Here is a 13,785-nt window from a genome sequence, read left to right on the forward strand (position 1 = left end):
GTTCTCCAGAGCAGGAAACAAGCTTGGAGAGGTGAAATAATTAGCCCAAGTCTCACAATAAGTGGCAGAACTGAGGCTTAGTTCAGGTCTCTCCCTGGGAAAAAGCAGTGAACCCTCCGGCTCAGCACCTTTCTGAACATCTGTCCCTGAGGACTGAGAACCTGAACTAAAATCTAAGCCAAAAAGACACAGGCTCTTCTTTGAACGTTTCAAAACTCCTTTCCAGGACTGTGGAAGATTTCTGTGGGCCTTAGGCTCTTTTGTCTTTGTGGGCTCCTTCCTCCATAAAACAATGTTAAACATCATATTTTATGACTGCGTAGGTATAAATACGAATATATTAATATTATATAGCAAAATATTTTGTTTGAGCTAAATGTTTTTGTACCTCTGCTTTAAAGAAAGCATTTTCATAGATCTCCGAAAGAACTGTGGGTGCTTAGCACCGTGTCTCCGGATAAGTCCTTCCCCACCGTGCTCAGCCTCCAGTCTGACCTGTTCCAGTATGGCCCTGGGAAAAGCAATGGAGTCAGAAAGTCATGCATCTAACGCTGCCTTAACTGGTCGCAAGTTTCCATTTGCTCATCTATAAAATGAGTGAAAGTAACATAATCTTTATTGTGGGTAGGGAGGGTGGTGACAGCGAGGAGATACCGTAAGAAAGCCGAACAGCATGCTGCTAGGCACAGTAGGTGTGCAACAACACTTCATTCTCAGGCTTTCCCCCCTTGGAACACCGTCCTCCACAGGGTCCAGGGATTAGCGGGGTTTGGGGTAGCAGCCTCCTTGGTGATGGGACAGAGCCCTCAGTGCCCCCTGCATCCTATGATTTCTTCTCCAGACCCTGGGAATCCAGCTTCGCAAAATAAACACGGCCGCGCCGCTAATCGCCAGTTCGGAAACAAAACGGCGCTGCGCTCGCGGATCTGGGCAAAATCAGCCCTCCCTCCCCCTGCTCCTTCGCCGCCGCCCTCCCCTCCTCGCGCTGCTCGGCTCGCTCGGCTCAGCTCAGCGCAGCGCAGCTCGGCAGCCGCCAAGCCGAGGCGGGCACGGTCTCCGAGTCCCCGAAGCCGGCTCTGATCTCCCTCTCTCCGTCCGGGCTCCGCCAGGTCTCGCCTCCGCCGGGACCACTTTGGGCAGGAGTCGCGTGGCGAGGGCCGGCGGCAGCGGCACAAAGTTGGGGGCCCGCGAGGATGAGGCTGTCCCCGGCGCCCCTGAGGCTGAGCCGGAGTCCGGCGCTGCTGGCCCTGGCGCTGCCCCTGGCCGCGGCGCTGGCCTTCTCCGACGAGACCCTGGACAAAGTGCCCAAGTCGGAGGGCTACTGCAGCCGCATCCTGCGCGCCCAAGGCACGCGGCGTGAGGGCTACACGGAGTTCAGCCTCCGCGTGGAGGGCGACCCTGACTTCTACAAGCCGGGAACCAGCTACCGCGGTAAGTGGTCCGGGGTAGCGTTGGGGGCGCGGACCCGGCTACTGGAGGGCGCCGACCGCGCGGTGCCGGAGGAGGGCGCGCGGTCCCCGGGCGCACGGTGCTGGTGCAGCCCCGCACGGGCCCTTCGGTTCTGGCTGCCCTCAGCCCTTTTAGCCGCGAGCTCGGTGCCGATCACAAGCTGGCGTCTGGGGCCGTCGTGGGGGCCGCAGTAGGCGAGGCAGCCTAGATGTCCGACGCGCGACTCCGGGGCGAGGGCTGTAGCGGAGCCACGCGTCACGCCGGCCTGACTGGGAGGGAGTCCCGCTTCTCCCCCGGCGGTCTGCAGGAGGGAAGTAGACCCGCCTTTCTCCAGGTCGGTCGTTCTAGAATGGAAGGAACCTTGGCTTCTCTCAGTGGGGTCCCAGGCAAGGCAGTGACTCCAGCTTTCCCCGCTTCCAACCGTCAAGGGGGGGGGGGTACCAGCTTCTCCACAGACTGGCCCCAGGGGGACGGTCCCTCCTGCTTGCCTGGATAAGTCCCAGGGACTTCGGCTTCTCCCTAACCGGGCCCGGGGCTCGGGAAGGAGGGAGAAGAGTAGTCTGAAGCTTTTAGAAAGGATCCCTGGAAAGAACCCCAAATTATCCTCTCATGGTCCCAGACAAGGTTGAGGACCTTGGATTTCCAGGACAGGTTCCCAGTGGGAATGGGGTCCCCAAAGAGCTTTGGGTAGGCTCCAAGCGGGAAGGGGAATTGGAGGAAGACAGAAGGAAGAGTCCTGATTTCCGAGGCCTGCTCCCTGGAGGCCGGGGAACCTCGGCTCCGGCATCCCCATCCCGGAGGCTCCGCGCCCTCGGGATGTCGCGCCTACGCTGCTCAGCTGAGAGCGGGGTTTCCGGAGCTCAGGGAGGAGGTGGCCAAGCAGGTGAGCCCCTCCTGGGCAGGACAGGCCACTCGACCGGCACTGACCTGAAGACCCCCGACTCCATCTCCACAGCCCACCACCTCCCTCCTCAGCGGGGTCATCTCTCCAGACATCTTTTCCCCAGGCGGCTGCGGCCGCTCTCAGAGACAGGACACCTGGTAGGGAAGGAAGCCTGTCTGGCATCACCTGGGGACCCGCAGTTGGGCGTGTCCTCTCACCCTCGCCTCTTCATAAGTCAGTTCTGGGGCCAAGCAGGGAAAAGTGGGTCACTGGGGCCCCTGGTGGGGCAAATGGGCTTCCAGCGGCCGCCCTTCCATCCTCGCCTTCCTGGTTCCCTAGAGCGTCGCGGGCGGAAGCAGTGGGAGCAACACAGGAGAAAGTTTGGGGCAGTGTCAGCTGGCGCCCGGGCCACCCGGGAGACCAGAACCAGGGGGCCACCCTTCTCAGACGGGCTTCTCTCGTTTTCCCGGGGTCGCGTCCCCGACTTTCCCGATCCGGAGCTACCCGGATCCTTGGCGCGCTCAGCACTTGGCGAGAAATAGTGCGACCCCGGCGCGCAGATCTGCAGGATCCTCGGTACTCCACGAAGGACGCTGGGCGGAGGACAGCCCGCCCGGCCGGGAGGGAGCGCGCGGCTGGGCGCCGCGGCTGCAGCGAGCCGCGCTGACTTGCGGCGACAGCCACTCGGTAGAGCCTGCCGGGAGATGCCAGTCCTCGCCGGCGTGACCTCGTTGGCCGAGGCAATGCTCCTCAAAACGGAGGACCTAGGTTCACTGGGGAAACTGACCCAGCTCCACATAGCAGGGAAAGAAGTGGCTCTGGAGTCGAACGGACTTGGGTTCAGTACCTGTGTGACCTTGTGAAAGTCATTTGATTACAGCCTGTTTCCCAGCTGTAAAAATAGCTGTCTAACTTCTTTCGGTGGTTGTAGGGAGTAATGAGTTCACAGAGGTGAGTGTGCCTGAGCTACAACAGGTCCACAACGCTTGTTAGTTTGAGTTGAATGTGAGGCCTTTGATTTAATAATCTGGTCAGATTTTTGTTTTGAGGGCGTATGTGTTTGTGTGTGTGTGTGTGTGTGTGTGTGTTAAATTTGGAAGTAGGTTTTTTTCAGCACTCCTCCGGACCAATTTACCAGTGAATGGTGGTTACCTGGGTCCTCAGGAATTAATCAAATGAGTGAATGAATGATTTCTCCATGTTAAGAGACTTTCCTAAAACTGTCCCTAATTTGGGCCCAGGACCATTTTTTTTTTTTTTTTTTTTTCCCAGTGATTTAGGCTAGCCTGGGATTAGCCAAGTGTCCTACCTGGCAGCTCTTCCCACACTAATCCTCCGTGTTCAGTTGAGCATTGGCAGCTGGTGGCCCTGGCACTGGAAGGGATGCACATCGGGTACTCATGTGTCCCGAGAGGTTCTGGAACTAACAGTGTGGGGCCAGCAGACAGGGAACTGGGACTGGAGGGGGAGGGCCCTGGACTTTCACCCTACAGGCTACTTCAGCCTAAACAGTTAGCCTTTTGGACTTTGACCCACTCCCCTCACCCCGACTCCCAGGGTGTAGGTTAGTCAATCATCTTTTCTTCTTTTTTGTGGCTAAGAGACCTTGAAAGAAGGATCTTGCAGGAACCTTGCTAAGGTCTTCTAAGTAAATATTCTGCAATTAGCAAACCTGATTCTGCCACTCAAAGTTAGGAAAGAAAGGGCTCTGGCCTGGTTTGTGACATTTTCTCTTGGCTTTCACTTTCTTAGAATAATTATGTTAAAAGTAAATCTAATGCATTTGGCTTGGTGTATTTATTGACTTAGGGCTGTGGAAGTTAGCATTCCTCTGGTGTTCAATTTGCTTTTGTATTTTTTCTTGAATTGGGATCCCTCACAATCCTTGGAATCAATGGTTTGTTTTCCTGCTTCAAATCTTTCCCCTGCAGCATTCCAGTTCATCACCAAATAGCTTCTGCTCTCCACATCCCCCATCCAAGCACAGCCTTTAGGTATTCTAGACTGGAATAAAATGGTCACCATTAAAAAAAATACTGAAACATGGGGTTTCTTCCCCACAGCCTGGGTCCAGTTGAGATTATTATTCAGCCTTTTCCAAGTTGTTAGCGCTATATTGACTTCCTTTTCTCTCCCACCACATCTCTCTTCTCCCTCCCTCTTGCTCCTGGTCCCCCCTCCAGCTGCAAAAATTGTGCTTTAGAAAGCTCTGAAAGGCCTGCTCTGTTTCTGACCAGGGCCTCCTTTGAAAAGGAGATTACAGTGATTAAAAATAACAAGTTGAGGATCCTCTAGGGGGCTTCCCTTATAGGAGGACAATTTGCAGGACCAGCCTTTCCCAGATCACAATTTCAAGCCAAATAGAAGAAAATCCGCTGAAATGTTCAAGAATTAATTGAAAATAAAAGAGGCTCTTTTGTCTGACCACAGGTCTGTTGATTAGGAAAATAAAGTCAGACCCTGGCTAATGAGAGTGGCTTTTCCTAGATGCCCTTTAAAGGGAAATTTCAAGGAACTCGATGGGAAAAGACTGTCCAGTTGAGATTTCAAAAGCTGGTCCAACTTTAAGCATGATTGGGAGATTTATCCTAAAGCAGGAGGTTTAGAGACCCCCAAAGCTGCTCTGCTTTCTTTTTCTTTGTCCCACTGTGGAACACATACTGCCTCTAGGAGTAGGTAGGTACCTCAGCCTAGTACAAAGAGCCCAGACTTTGATGTTGGATGGGTGGGTTTCAGTTCCTGCTTGGTCACATATTCACTGTGTGACCTCAGGCAAGCCACTTCATCTCTCTGAGCCACAATTTCTCCATGTGAAATGAGGGTGTTTGGGTTTTTCCTAGCATTGCTGTGAGAATTAGAAATAATCCATATCAAAAGAAATTGTTACACAGTGGTTGCTAAAAAAATATGTTATGAGATGATTATTTTGGAAATAGACAAATATTTGTCAGCAAAGCACTGGATAAGACATTGTGTTCTGTTCTTCCTACTCATTTTACTTATTTCTTACAGTACTTTAAGGCAGTTTATTATCATTATTATTTTACAGATGAGAAGACTAAGTCTCAGAGAAGTTTAGTTCCTTACCCATGGTCACACAGCTAATAGTCAGTGGAGTCAGGATACAATCTCAGGTCTAGCTGATTCCTAAATCTGTGATCTTAACCAGTCTTCTATGCTGACTCTATAAAATTAGTTGGGAGTAGAATGAATTCACTGAGCTATCCTCAGCCTTCTGGATGGTGAGTCTCCCTTGAAAAAAACACAGCTGACAACAAATCAAGATAATAACTGACATATCTCAGGACACAAAGTAATGAAGTGGTGGATCCTTATTTACATTTGCATTTTTCTTTTATGGTTTCAGTATTGAATTTCCCCATAAAGCAGAGAATTAATTTAGAAACATGAAGAACCTTGTCATTCTTTAGCCAATTCCTTTTGTTTGTGGGGAAACAGAAACAAATTGGACGGGGGAAAAAAAAACAGATTTGACTGTTGTTTTATTTTTACATGTTATATGACCATGGCTGTAAAATTACATGTTTGAAAAGAACATCGATAGGATCTGAGAAATTCAAGCTGAGTGAGGTCTTTTAAATAAACTATTTCTTAAATAGTGGGGTTTTAAAAAAATTAAATAGTGCTGATAATATTATAATTGATTTAAGTCACCCATTCTACCTCTCTTCTCTTCTTCCACCAGTCCCCTCTTTTTAATTATGTAATTTTATTTTTTAACCCTTACTCCTTTTCGTAAGTATTTAGTTCGAATGGATAATAAAAATTAAAAGATGCATACATATCTAATGCTTAATGTTTGTGAAGATTGTTTATTGCTTTGAGTTTTGGGAAATGAAAGAAATGAAAACACACAAAAAATGAAAACATGTCAAATTGGAATTTTTTAAGGTTTAAAACTTGAGTATTTCCCTATCTATACGTAGGTAAGTTGTTTCATTACAGCTGACTTTTTCAACTAGAACAATAGGCTGTAATTGCTGATATTTTCACAAACATGGGCTCATATATCAAAGAGCTTGTCACTATCATACTCTCCATTTGCCACTATCATACTCTCTCATATATAGGTCAATAATATTTCTGTAGGGGGGAAAAAACTCTTACCATGTTATATTACTATTAGTCACAGTACAGGCCAAGTTCATGTTACTAGGAGATCTCAAAATACAGTGTTTTAAACAAGAGATCAATGGGAGGTCCAATGTGATGGGAAGCTTTGCTCCACAAGGTCATCCAGGAACTGCGTTCCTTCTATTTTGTTGTTCTGCCATCTTCTGGCACCCTGCTGTCCAGTGGGCGGCTAAAATACTAGCCACATGGAGCCACTAAGTATTGCAATGTGGGTACTGGAAACTGAGATGTGCTGTAAGTGAAAAATTCACACTGGTTGTTGAAGAATTAATATGAATAAGAATAAACATCTTGTTAGTAATTTATATATTAATGTATGTTGAAATGATAATTGTATATATTAAGCTAAATATATTGTTAAAATGAATTTTACCTGTTTTACATTTATTTCTATTGGATACCTGTTAACAAATAAAATTAATGTCCCCTGGCTTGAGTTTATTTCTGTTGGACAGCACTGTGCTAGGGTGGCGTTCTCCTCAGCATAGTGACAGCCAGCTCACTAGCACAACTGTGTTCCAGCCGGTGTGCAGGGGGGAAGGAAGTAGAAGACAAGCAGTTTTCTTTTAATAACGTGACCCAGAAACTGCTCCCAGCCCACACCTAGCTGCAAGGGAGGCTGGGAAATTTAGCATTTAGCTGGGCAGCCCCTTGAGGGAGGATTTATTTTTTGAAAGGGTAAAGGGGGAAATGAATGTGGGAGGACAATTAGCTGTCTCTGTCACATGTTTTAATGCACAGCCATGTACAACAATATTTCATGTTCTCTCACTCAGTCAAAGGTCATCTTGGTGGGTCTAGTCAATGACATATGAATTGATATTCCTGCTAAATGAATCAGTAGAGGAAGGAGTGTTGGTTTGTGTGTTTGTATGCATATATATTTGTGTGTGTGTGTAGCCCATTCTGGCTCACCCCTTCCCTCAATAAAGGAGGATGCAGCAAAGAAAGAAAGAAATGAAGATGTGAATAATGAAAGAAAGCAAAGGGGGGTGTGTAAGAAGAGAAAAAGAGAAGAAAAAGAAAAACCTACTGACCGACGTATACATTCAGAATGAAAATGAAAGAAATAGTTTGAATACAGTGGAGTCCCATTACGATGGGACTTCAAGGTTAGATTCAAGAGGCACCATGGAAAGCAAAAGTCACATAAGTCAAAATTATTCCTTAAGGATCCTTTGCGAATGTACATAAAATATAATCTAGCCTTACTTATGTACCCCTCCAGGTATGTCTGCTCGCAGGGAATAGAAAGGAATTGGCATGTCTCAGTAAGTCCAGCACTTCTGTTTTCCCTGCAGCACTGGAAAAAATCAATGTTTCCTCAATTGAGTAACTGATAAAACCCCTGGTTTGCTCCTCCTTAAACACTGACATCCAAGTCCAAAGTCACTATATGACGGAGTGAGGGAGCCGAGAGTCTCACCTCATGCCCACTCGGGCACGTACGTGCACTGGATGGAGTGGCAAGTGGGCCTAGTCACTTAAAATATTACTTCTTCTCTCTCTTTTTTCTTCATCAGTGTGCAGTTGTGTTTGATTTTACTAAATGCACCTTTCCCGGGGTATCTAAGGGGTCAGGGTGCTCACTATATCACATAAAAAGCTTTTGTGATGCTGGTCAGCTCTTGGGTATAAAATGCCCTGTTTCCATAGGATGTTTTGGCAGGGCTGGAGTTACAGTGACGCTACCCTCAATAGGACAGGGGGAGGAGTTAGGTAACACCACCAGAAGTCCTTCTCCAGGTCTACATAGACAAGGCTTCTAACTTTCACAGAATATAAAAGTTCAGGGAAACTTAAACAGGGGCCAGCCCACATCTAATTTGCTTGAGGCCCAGGAGACTCGTGGGAAATAACTTGAACCTTATCTACAGTTGTAGTTTAGATATTTGCAAATATGTCTCATGGACTGGGTGAGGGGGGGGAAGGGCAGAGAAGGGTTCCAAGAACAAATCACCATGTGTCGGGTATGAGAGTGGAAAGGTGGGCAGATTCAAAAGCAGGACATAAGAACTGAATAGCAGTTCTAGGTGCTGCAGGAAGCTCTTCTGTTCCTCCTCCTCCCCTTTCCCCTCCTTCCCCTCCTCCCCCTCCTCCTTCTCCTTCCCCTCCTCCTCCTCCCCTTTCTCCTCCTCCTCCTTGCTGCAGCATGATCCTTGAATTTTCCAAACATAGCAAGCTCATTCCCTCCCCAGGGCCTTTGTACTTGCTCTTCTCCTGCCTAGAATGGCTGTCCCCAGATCTTTGTATGGCTGCCTTCTTGTCTTTTAAGTTTAATTTCTTTAAAGAGGCTTCTCTGACTACCAATTTATGTTTCCCATCACTTTTGCCTGATTTCATTTTCTTCATAGCCTTAAACCCAGTGAAATTATCTTGTTTATCATCTGCCTCCTCCAGCTAGCATGCAAGCTTTATGAGAGCAAGAACTTTGTCTTTCTTATTTGCCATTTTATCTCCAGCAGCCAGAACAGTGCTTGGACATAGCAGGCACTAAATCATTATTTGTTGAAAGAAATTAATGTATCATTTAAACCCCAAGAACCCTGGTGTGAGGTCCCTCTCTAAGAGAGCTGGATGGAAGAAGAGGAAAGTGTTCCTCTCTCAGCCAGAGAGAAGGGTGAGCACCAAGGGGTGGCAGACGGTGGTCAAGAAGCTCCAGGTGGTGGCAGCAGAGAGAAAGGATGTCCGGTGCCCTGGGGGCAGTGACTGGAGGTTGAGGGCAGGCTGGGTCCAGAGCACAGACCGTTGGGAGGGAAGAGGATGCTGGCAAGTTGGAATATTGATGGTGCAGAATGAAAAGCAAAGCAATGCAGGCAAAAGGGCAAAAGGAAGGAGCTGCCAACTTCAGACCTTGGCTCTGAGTATCTGGAGAAGCAGGGCTAAGGGGCTCTTTGATCCATCAAACCTAGTCACCGTTTATTAAAGTGACTTTCCCTGGAACCAGCACTTTGTTGGTCATTTGTGGTAGTTTCCAAGCCTAGCTGTACATTAGGGCTGTATGGATTCCAGGACTCTTATATTCTTTCTTTTTTTTTTTCTTTGAAAGCAAGAAGATGAGACACAAAGAGAACGTGGCCCAAAGGTGGTCCCTTTTCTATGAGCATGCTTCCCTCATCACCCCTCTCCCAGCCCCAGCTGCCCACACCCCTCATACCTCAGCACACGATCACATCACTGCCCTATCCTGGTACTGTAGGACACCACTGAGTGGCCAGTGGGATGTCCCCAAAGCAGGCACGACCACGCCATCCCCCTGCTTGGCAGTAGGGTGATGAGGAGAACTGGGAGCTTTCTTTAGGGGGCATACTCACAGACTGGTGAAACCCGAGCCTGGGCTGACCTGGTTGTACTTCCCTGCTGCCAGAATCTGCCTCCCATGTAACTTCCACACATCTGTCCAAGGTTCTGTCCTTTGGCATCAAGCACAGTAAGGCCCCTCTGGGCCGTATGTCAGCCCTTGAGATACTTGTGGATACATAGTTGTTATGGCTCCTCCTCTGACTAAAATGCCTCATCTCTTTAACCGTTATTTATAGCTGTAGTCCCCAATCCCCAGGCCACGGACCAATACCGGTCAGCAGCCTGCTAGGGACTGGGCCACAGAGCTCTGCCACCCCGGCCCCTCACCCCGACCCCGTCCGTACAAAAATTGTCTTCCATGAAACTGGTCCCCGGTTCCAAAAATGTTGGGGACCGCTGCTTTATAGGATACTGTTTCTTGTCCCCTTGTGCTTTGTACTCCAGATGTGCTTCATTAGGGGCAGAACATGGTGGGATGATTATCTCTCTGTCCTGGACGTTGTGCTTGTGTTAAGCTTGCCAGGTCTTGTGTTTGCTATTTTGGCAGCTGTGTTGAACTCTGCAATTGCACTGAGCTTGCAGCCAACTCAAATTCTTGCTATTTGCTGGGAAGGCCTGCTGCCCTCCTTACCCTGGACTGGTGTGACTGGTCTTTGAACATGAGATTTGACGTGATTCTTCATTAGACATAAACCAGGATGTTTGTATCCATCCCTGCAGCTGTCGACCATGCATGAATCTGGATTCTGTCACTGAGTGATTTATCCACATAATCTAATTTTGGGTTATCTACAATTTTGATAAGTAGGTCTTATAAGTCTTCATCCAAGAAGTTGATCAATGAGAATATTGAGCAGGTCAAAGCTCAGGACAGAGCCCTCTGACATCCCTTAGGGCCTTTCCCTAAAGCTGACATCTAGTTAAATAGTTTTGATAGTCACGAATACTTTTCTTTTAATTTTTTTTTTTTAAGACTATGAAGGGGGGAAGTGAGGAGGAGGGTTCAATTTCCTTTTCTTTTCTTTTCCTTTTTCTTTTTTTGAGACAGAGTCTTGCTCTGTCACCCTGGCTAGAGTGCAGTGGTGTTATCATAGCTCACTGCAACCTCAAACTCCTGGGCTTAAGTGATCCTCCTGCCTCCCAGGTATCTGGGACTACAGGCGCGTACCATGATGCCCAGCTAATTTTAGTAGAGATGGGGGTCTCACTCTTGCTCTGGCTGGTCTGAGCTCAAGCAATCCTCCCACCGTGGCCTCCCAGAGTGCTAGGATTACAGGCGTGAGCCACCGAGCCCGGCCATAGTCATGAGTACTTTTCCCTTAGCCTGCTGATGATTTGAATAGTCTAGGCAGATTATTTTCTTTCTTTGCTTCAAAATTAGACAGGACTCTTTCCACTGTACGTGACAGGAACAAAGTCAAACTAACTAAAGCAAAAGGGAGAATGCATTGATCCCCATATTGGCAAAGTCTGGTGGATCTGGCTTCAGGCATAAATGGATCTAGCAAGTTAAATGGGGTCCTTAGATCTCTCTCTCTCTCTCTCTCTCTCTGTCTCTCCTTCCCTCTCTATTCTTTCCATCCCTCTCTTCTACCTTCTCTGTCTTACTCCTTCCATCCTTTATCTCTTGGCTGTATTTTTGTGTGTTGTCTTCACTTTTCCTTACTACAGATGTATTTTCTCCAAATGATGGGGAGGATAGCTGCCAACAACCTCCACTGGAAAGCTCTTAGCCAGATCTGTGACTAAAAGAAAAGCCCTTTTCCCCCTCACGCTAAACTGAAGCATCCCAGGGAAAGAGTTTCATTAGTCCAGCTTGGGTAGCACATCCCAGGGAATGGCAAGTGCAGATAGACTGGATCTGGGTCACAGTCACTTCTGTGACTTGGTGTCTTGGGGTTGGGGGGCTGTGAACAGCAGCCCCAGCAATCACATGGTCAGCGTGGGGGCATTAGTGGGGGTCCCCTAGAGCTTCCTGTCCACATCCATGTTCCTAGCTCTATTCTCTCGGCTGACGTGTCTCCACTTCCGCAAGAGCATCTTCCCGTTATCTGTCTCCCTGCCCACATGCTGTTCAGCTCAGCATCCGCTCATCTGGCTCTGAGCTATCCCAGGATGAGCTAACACATGGGGGAAAGAGTTAACTTTTATTGAGCTGAGGCCACGGCCCTCACTGCATTGCCTGCTTTAGTCCTCATGACAAATCCACGAAATGATAATTATGATTCTTGCTTCGCAGAGGAGACTGATATATTTTTTAGTATATTGATTTAGCAAACATTTTTATATACTTACTATTATAAATTCATTAATTGTCCTAATGACAATGTAAGGTAAATACCATTACTGCTGGTTTATGGGTAAGGAAACAGAGACCAAGGGAACTTTAAGTAACTTGCCCAAAGTTACACATCATAAACAGAAGGGAATTTTAAACCAGGTCTGTTAGCTACATACATTATAGGAAAACTGCCCTTACAATTTTAAATATGCATGATCTTTAATTTGGAATGGGGGCTATTTCATGTCTGCCTGGGAATGCTAATGCACTGACTGAAGAAGGTCACTAGGGCAACAGCATAATCTGACCCCAGCACACACACGTGCTCACTTTAGGATTGCTGGCCCTGTCTTCCTATCTGCCAGCACATCATCACATCATCGGCAAGTCTTCCCTTGGATGATCCTGCATGGGTGGGCTGAATTGTTCTGCCAATTTCTCAGTGAAGCATGTGAGTTGCAGCTCCTCAGAGCTCTGGAAGTTGTGCAAAGAAGGGAGGGGACCACTACGGCTTACTTAATGCCCCAATAGTCTTCATAACCCCATGTTACAAGTTAAGGCGCAAGCTGAAGTTCATTGTGGTTGAGCATGCAGCATGAAGACCGGAACTTTTTTTTTTTTTTTTTTTTTTTTTTTTTTTGAGACAGAGTCTCACTCTGTTGCCCGGGCTAGAGTGAGTGCCGTGGCTTCAGCCTAGCTCACAGCAACCTCAAACTCCTGGGCTCAAGCAATCCTCCTGCCTCAGCCTCCCGAGTAGCTGGGACTACAGGCATGCGCCACCATGCCCGGCTAATTTTTTGTATATATATATTTTAGTTGTCCATATAATTTCTTTCTATTTTTAGTAGAGACGGGGTCTCACTCTTGCTCAGGCTGGTCTCGAACTCCTGACCTCGAGCGATCCACCCGCCTCGGCCTCCCAGAGTGCTAGGATTACAGGCGTGAGCCACCGCGCCCGGCCGAAGACCGGAACATTTTAGTAACACACAGCAGGTGGATGGATGGCAAGGGCTGGCCATGTGATGGAGCTGGGACCTGATTCAGGACCTTCTCATTGAGCTTAGGGTTCTAATTCTGAAACCCAAGAGTAGGCGCTGGGGGGTGGTGTGGAACCGGATGAGATCCAATGAGGGTAATGGGCATAGGAGATGAATTTGGTAACAGTTCATTAGAGTTTTTGTTACATGGTTGACACAAGAATATTTTAAAGACCAGAAAGCTATTTGGGAGTTAGGTGGGGCTGGAGTTTTCATATGGCAGGTGTATCTGAGGATGGGGTGAACCCTGCCCTGGTTGGGGATCTGAGGTCAGGCTCTACTATGAGATACAGTCATCATGCAAACCTTGCCACTGAACTTTTAGGGCAGGGCTGTAATTCAATAATCACACAACCTCAAGCCTGATATTCCTAAACCATAAATCTGAATATGACATTCCCTAGCTCAAACCCTTCAGGGTCTCCTCATCACCTCTGGGTGTTGTCCACACTTCTTAGCAAGGTATTAAAGGCCTTTGACCGTTCTGCCCCTCCCCTTGTCTTCCTTACCTAGCCTTTTATCACCCAGCATGCAGCTTATGAAATACAGAGTTAGTTTGGGTTTCCAGGGCCAAGACTAGCCCATCATGCCTTTCCCTCTACCTGGGATGCTGTTGCTTCTCTTGTCCACTGGACAAGCTACTATTCTTCATGCAACTTGCAACGGAAATGCTACTT

At 47.9% G+C, this 13,785-nt stretch overlaps 1 protein-coding gene across 1 annotated transcript in view; it reads left to right on the forward strand.

The window, feature by feature from the left end:
* The first annotated feature begins 936 nt into the window (after positions 1 to 936).
* Positions 937 to 13,785, forward strand: part of SPON1 (spondin 1) — a 233,774-nt gene continuing 220,925 nt past the window's right edge. The window contains exon 1 of the mRNA XM_069469615.1: positions 937 to 1,431. Within this exon, the coding sequence (XP_069325716.1) occupies positions 1,194 to 1,431 (238 nt within the window). The 5' untranslated portion in view covers positions 937 to 1,193. The remainder of the gene's footprint in view (positions 1,432 to 13,785) is intronic.

The sequence above is a fragment of the Eulemur rufifrons genome, chromosome 6 (genome assembly GCF_041146395.1).
Source record: "Eulemur rufifrons isolate Redbay chromosome 6, OSU_ERuf_1, whole genome shotgun sequence".
Taxonomy (NCBI): domain Eukaryota; kingdom Metazoa; phylum Chordata; class Mammalia; order Primates; family Lemuridae; genus Eulemur; species Eulemur rufifrons.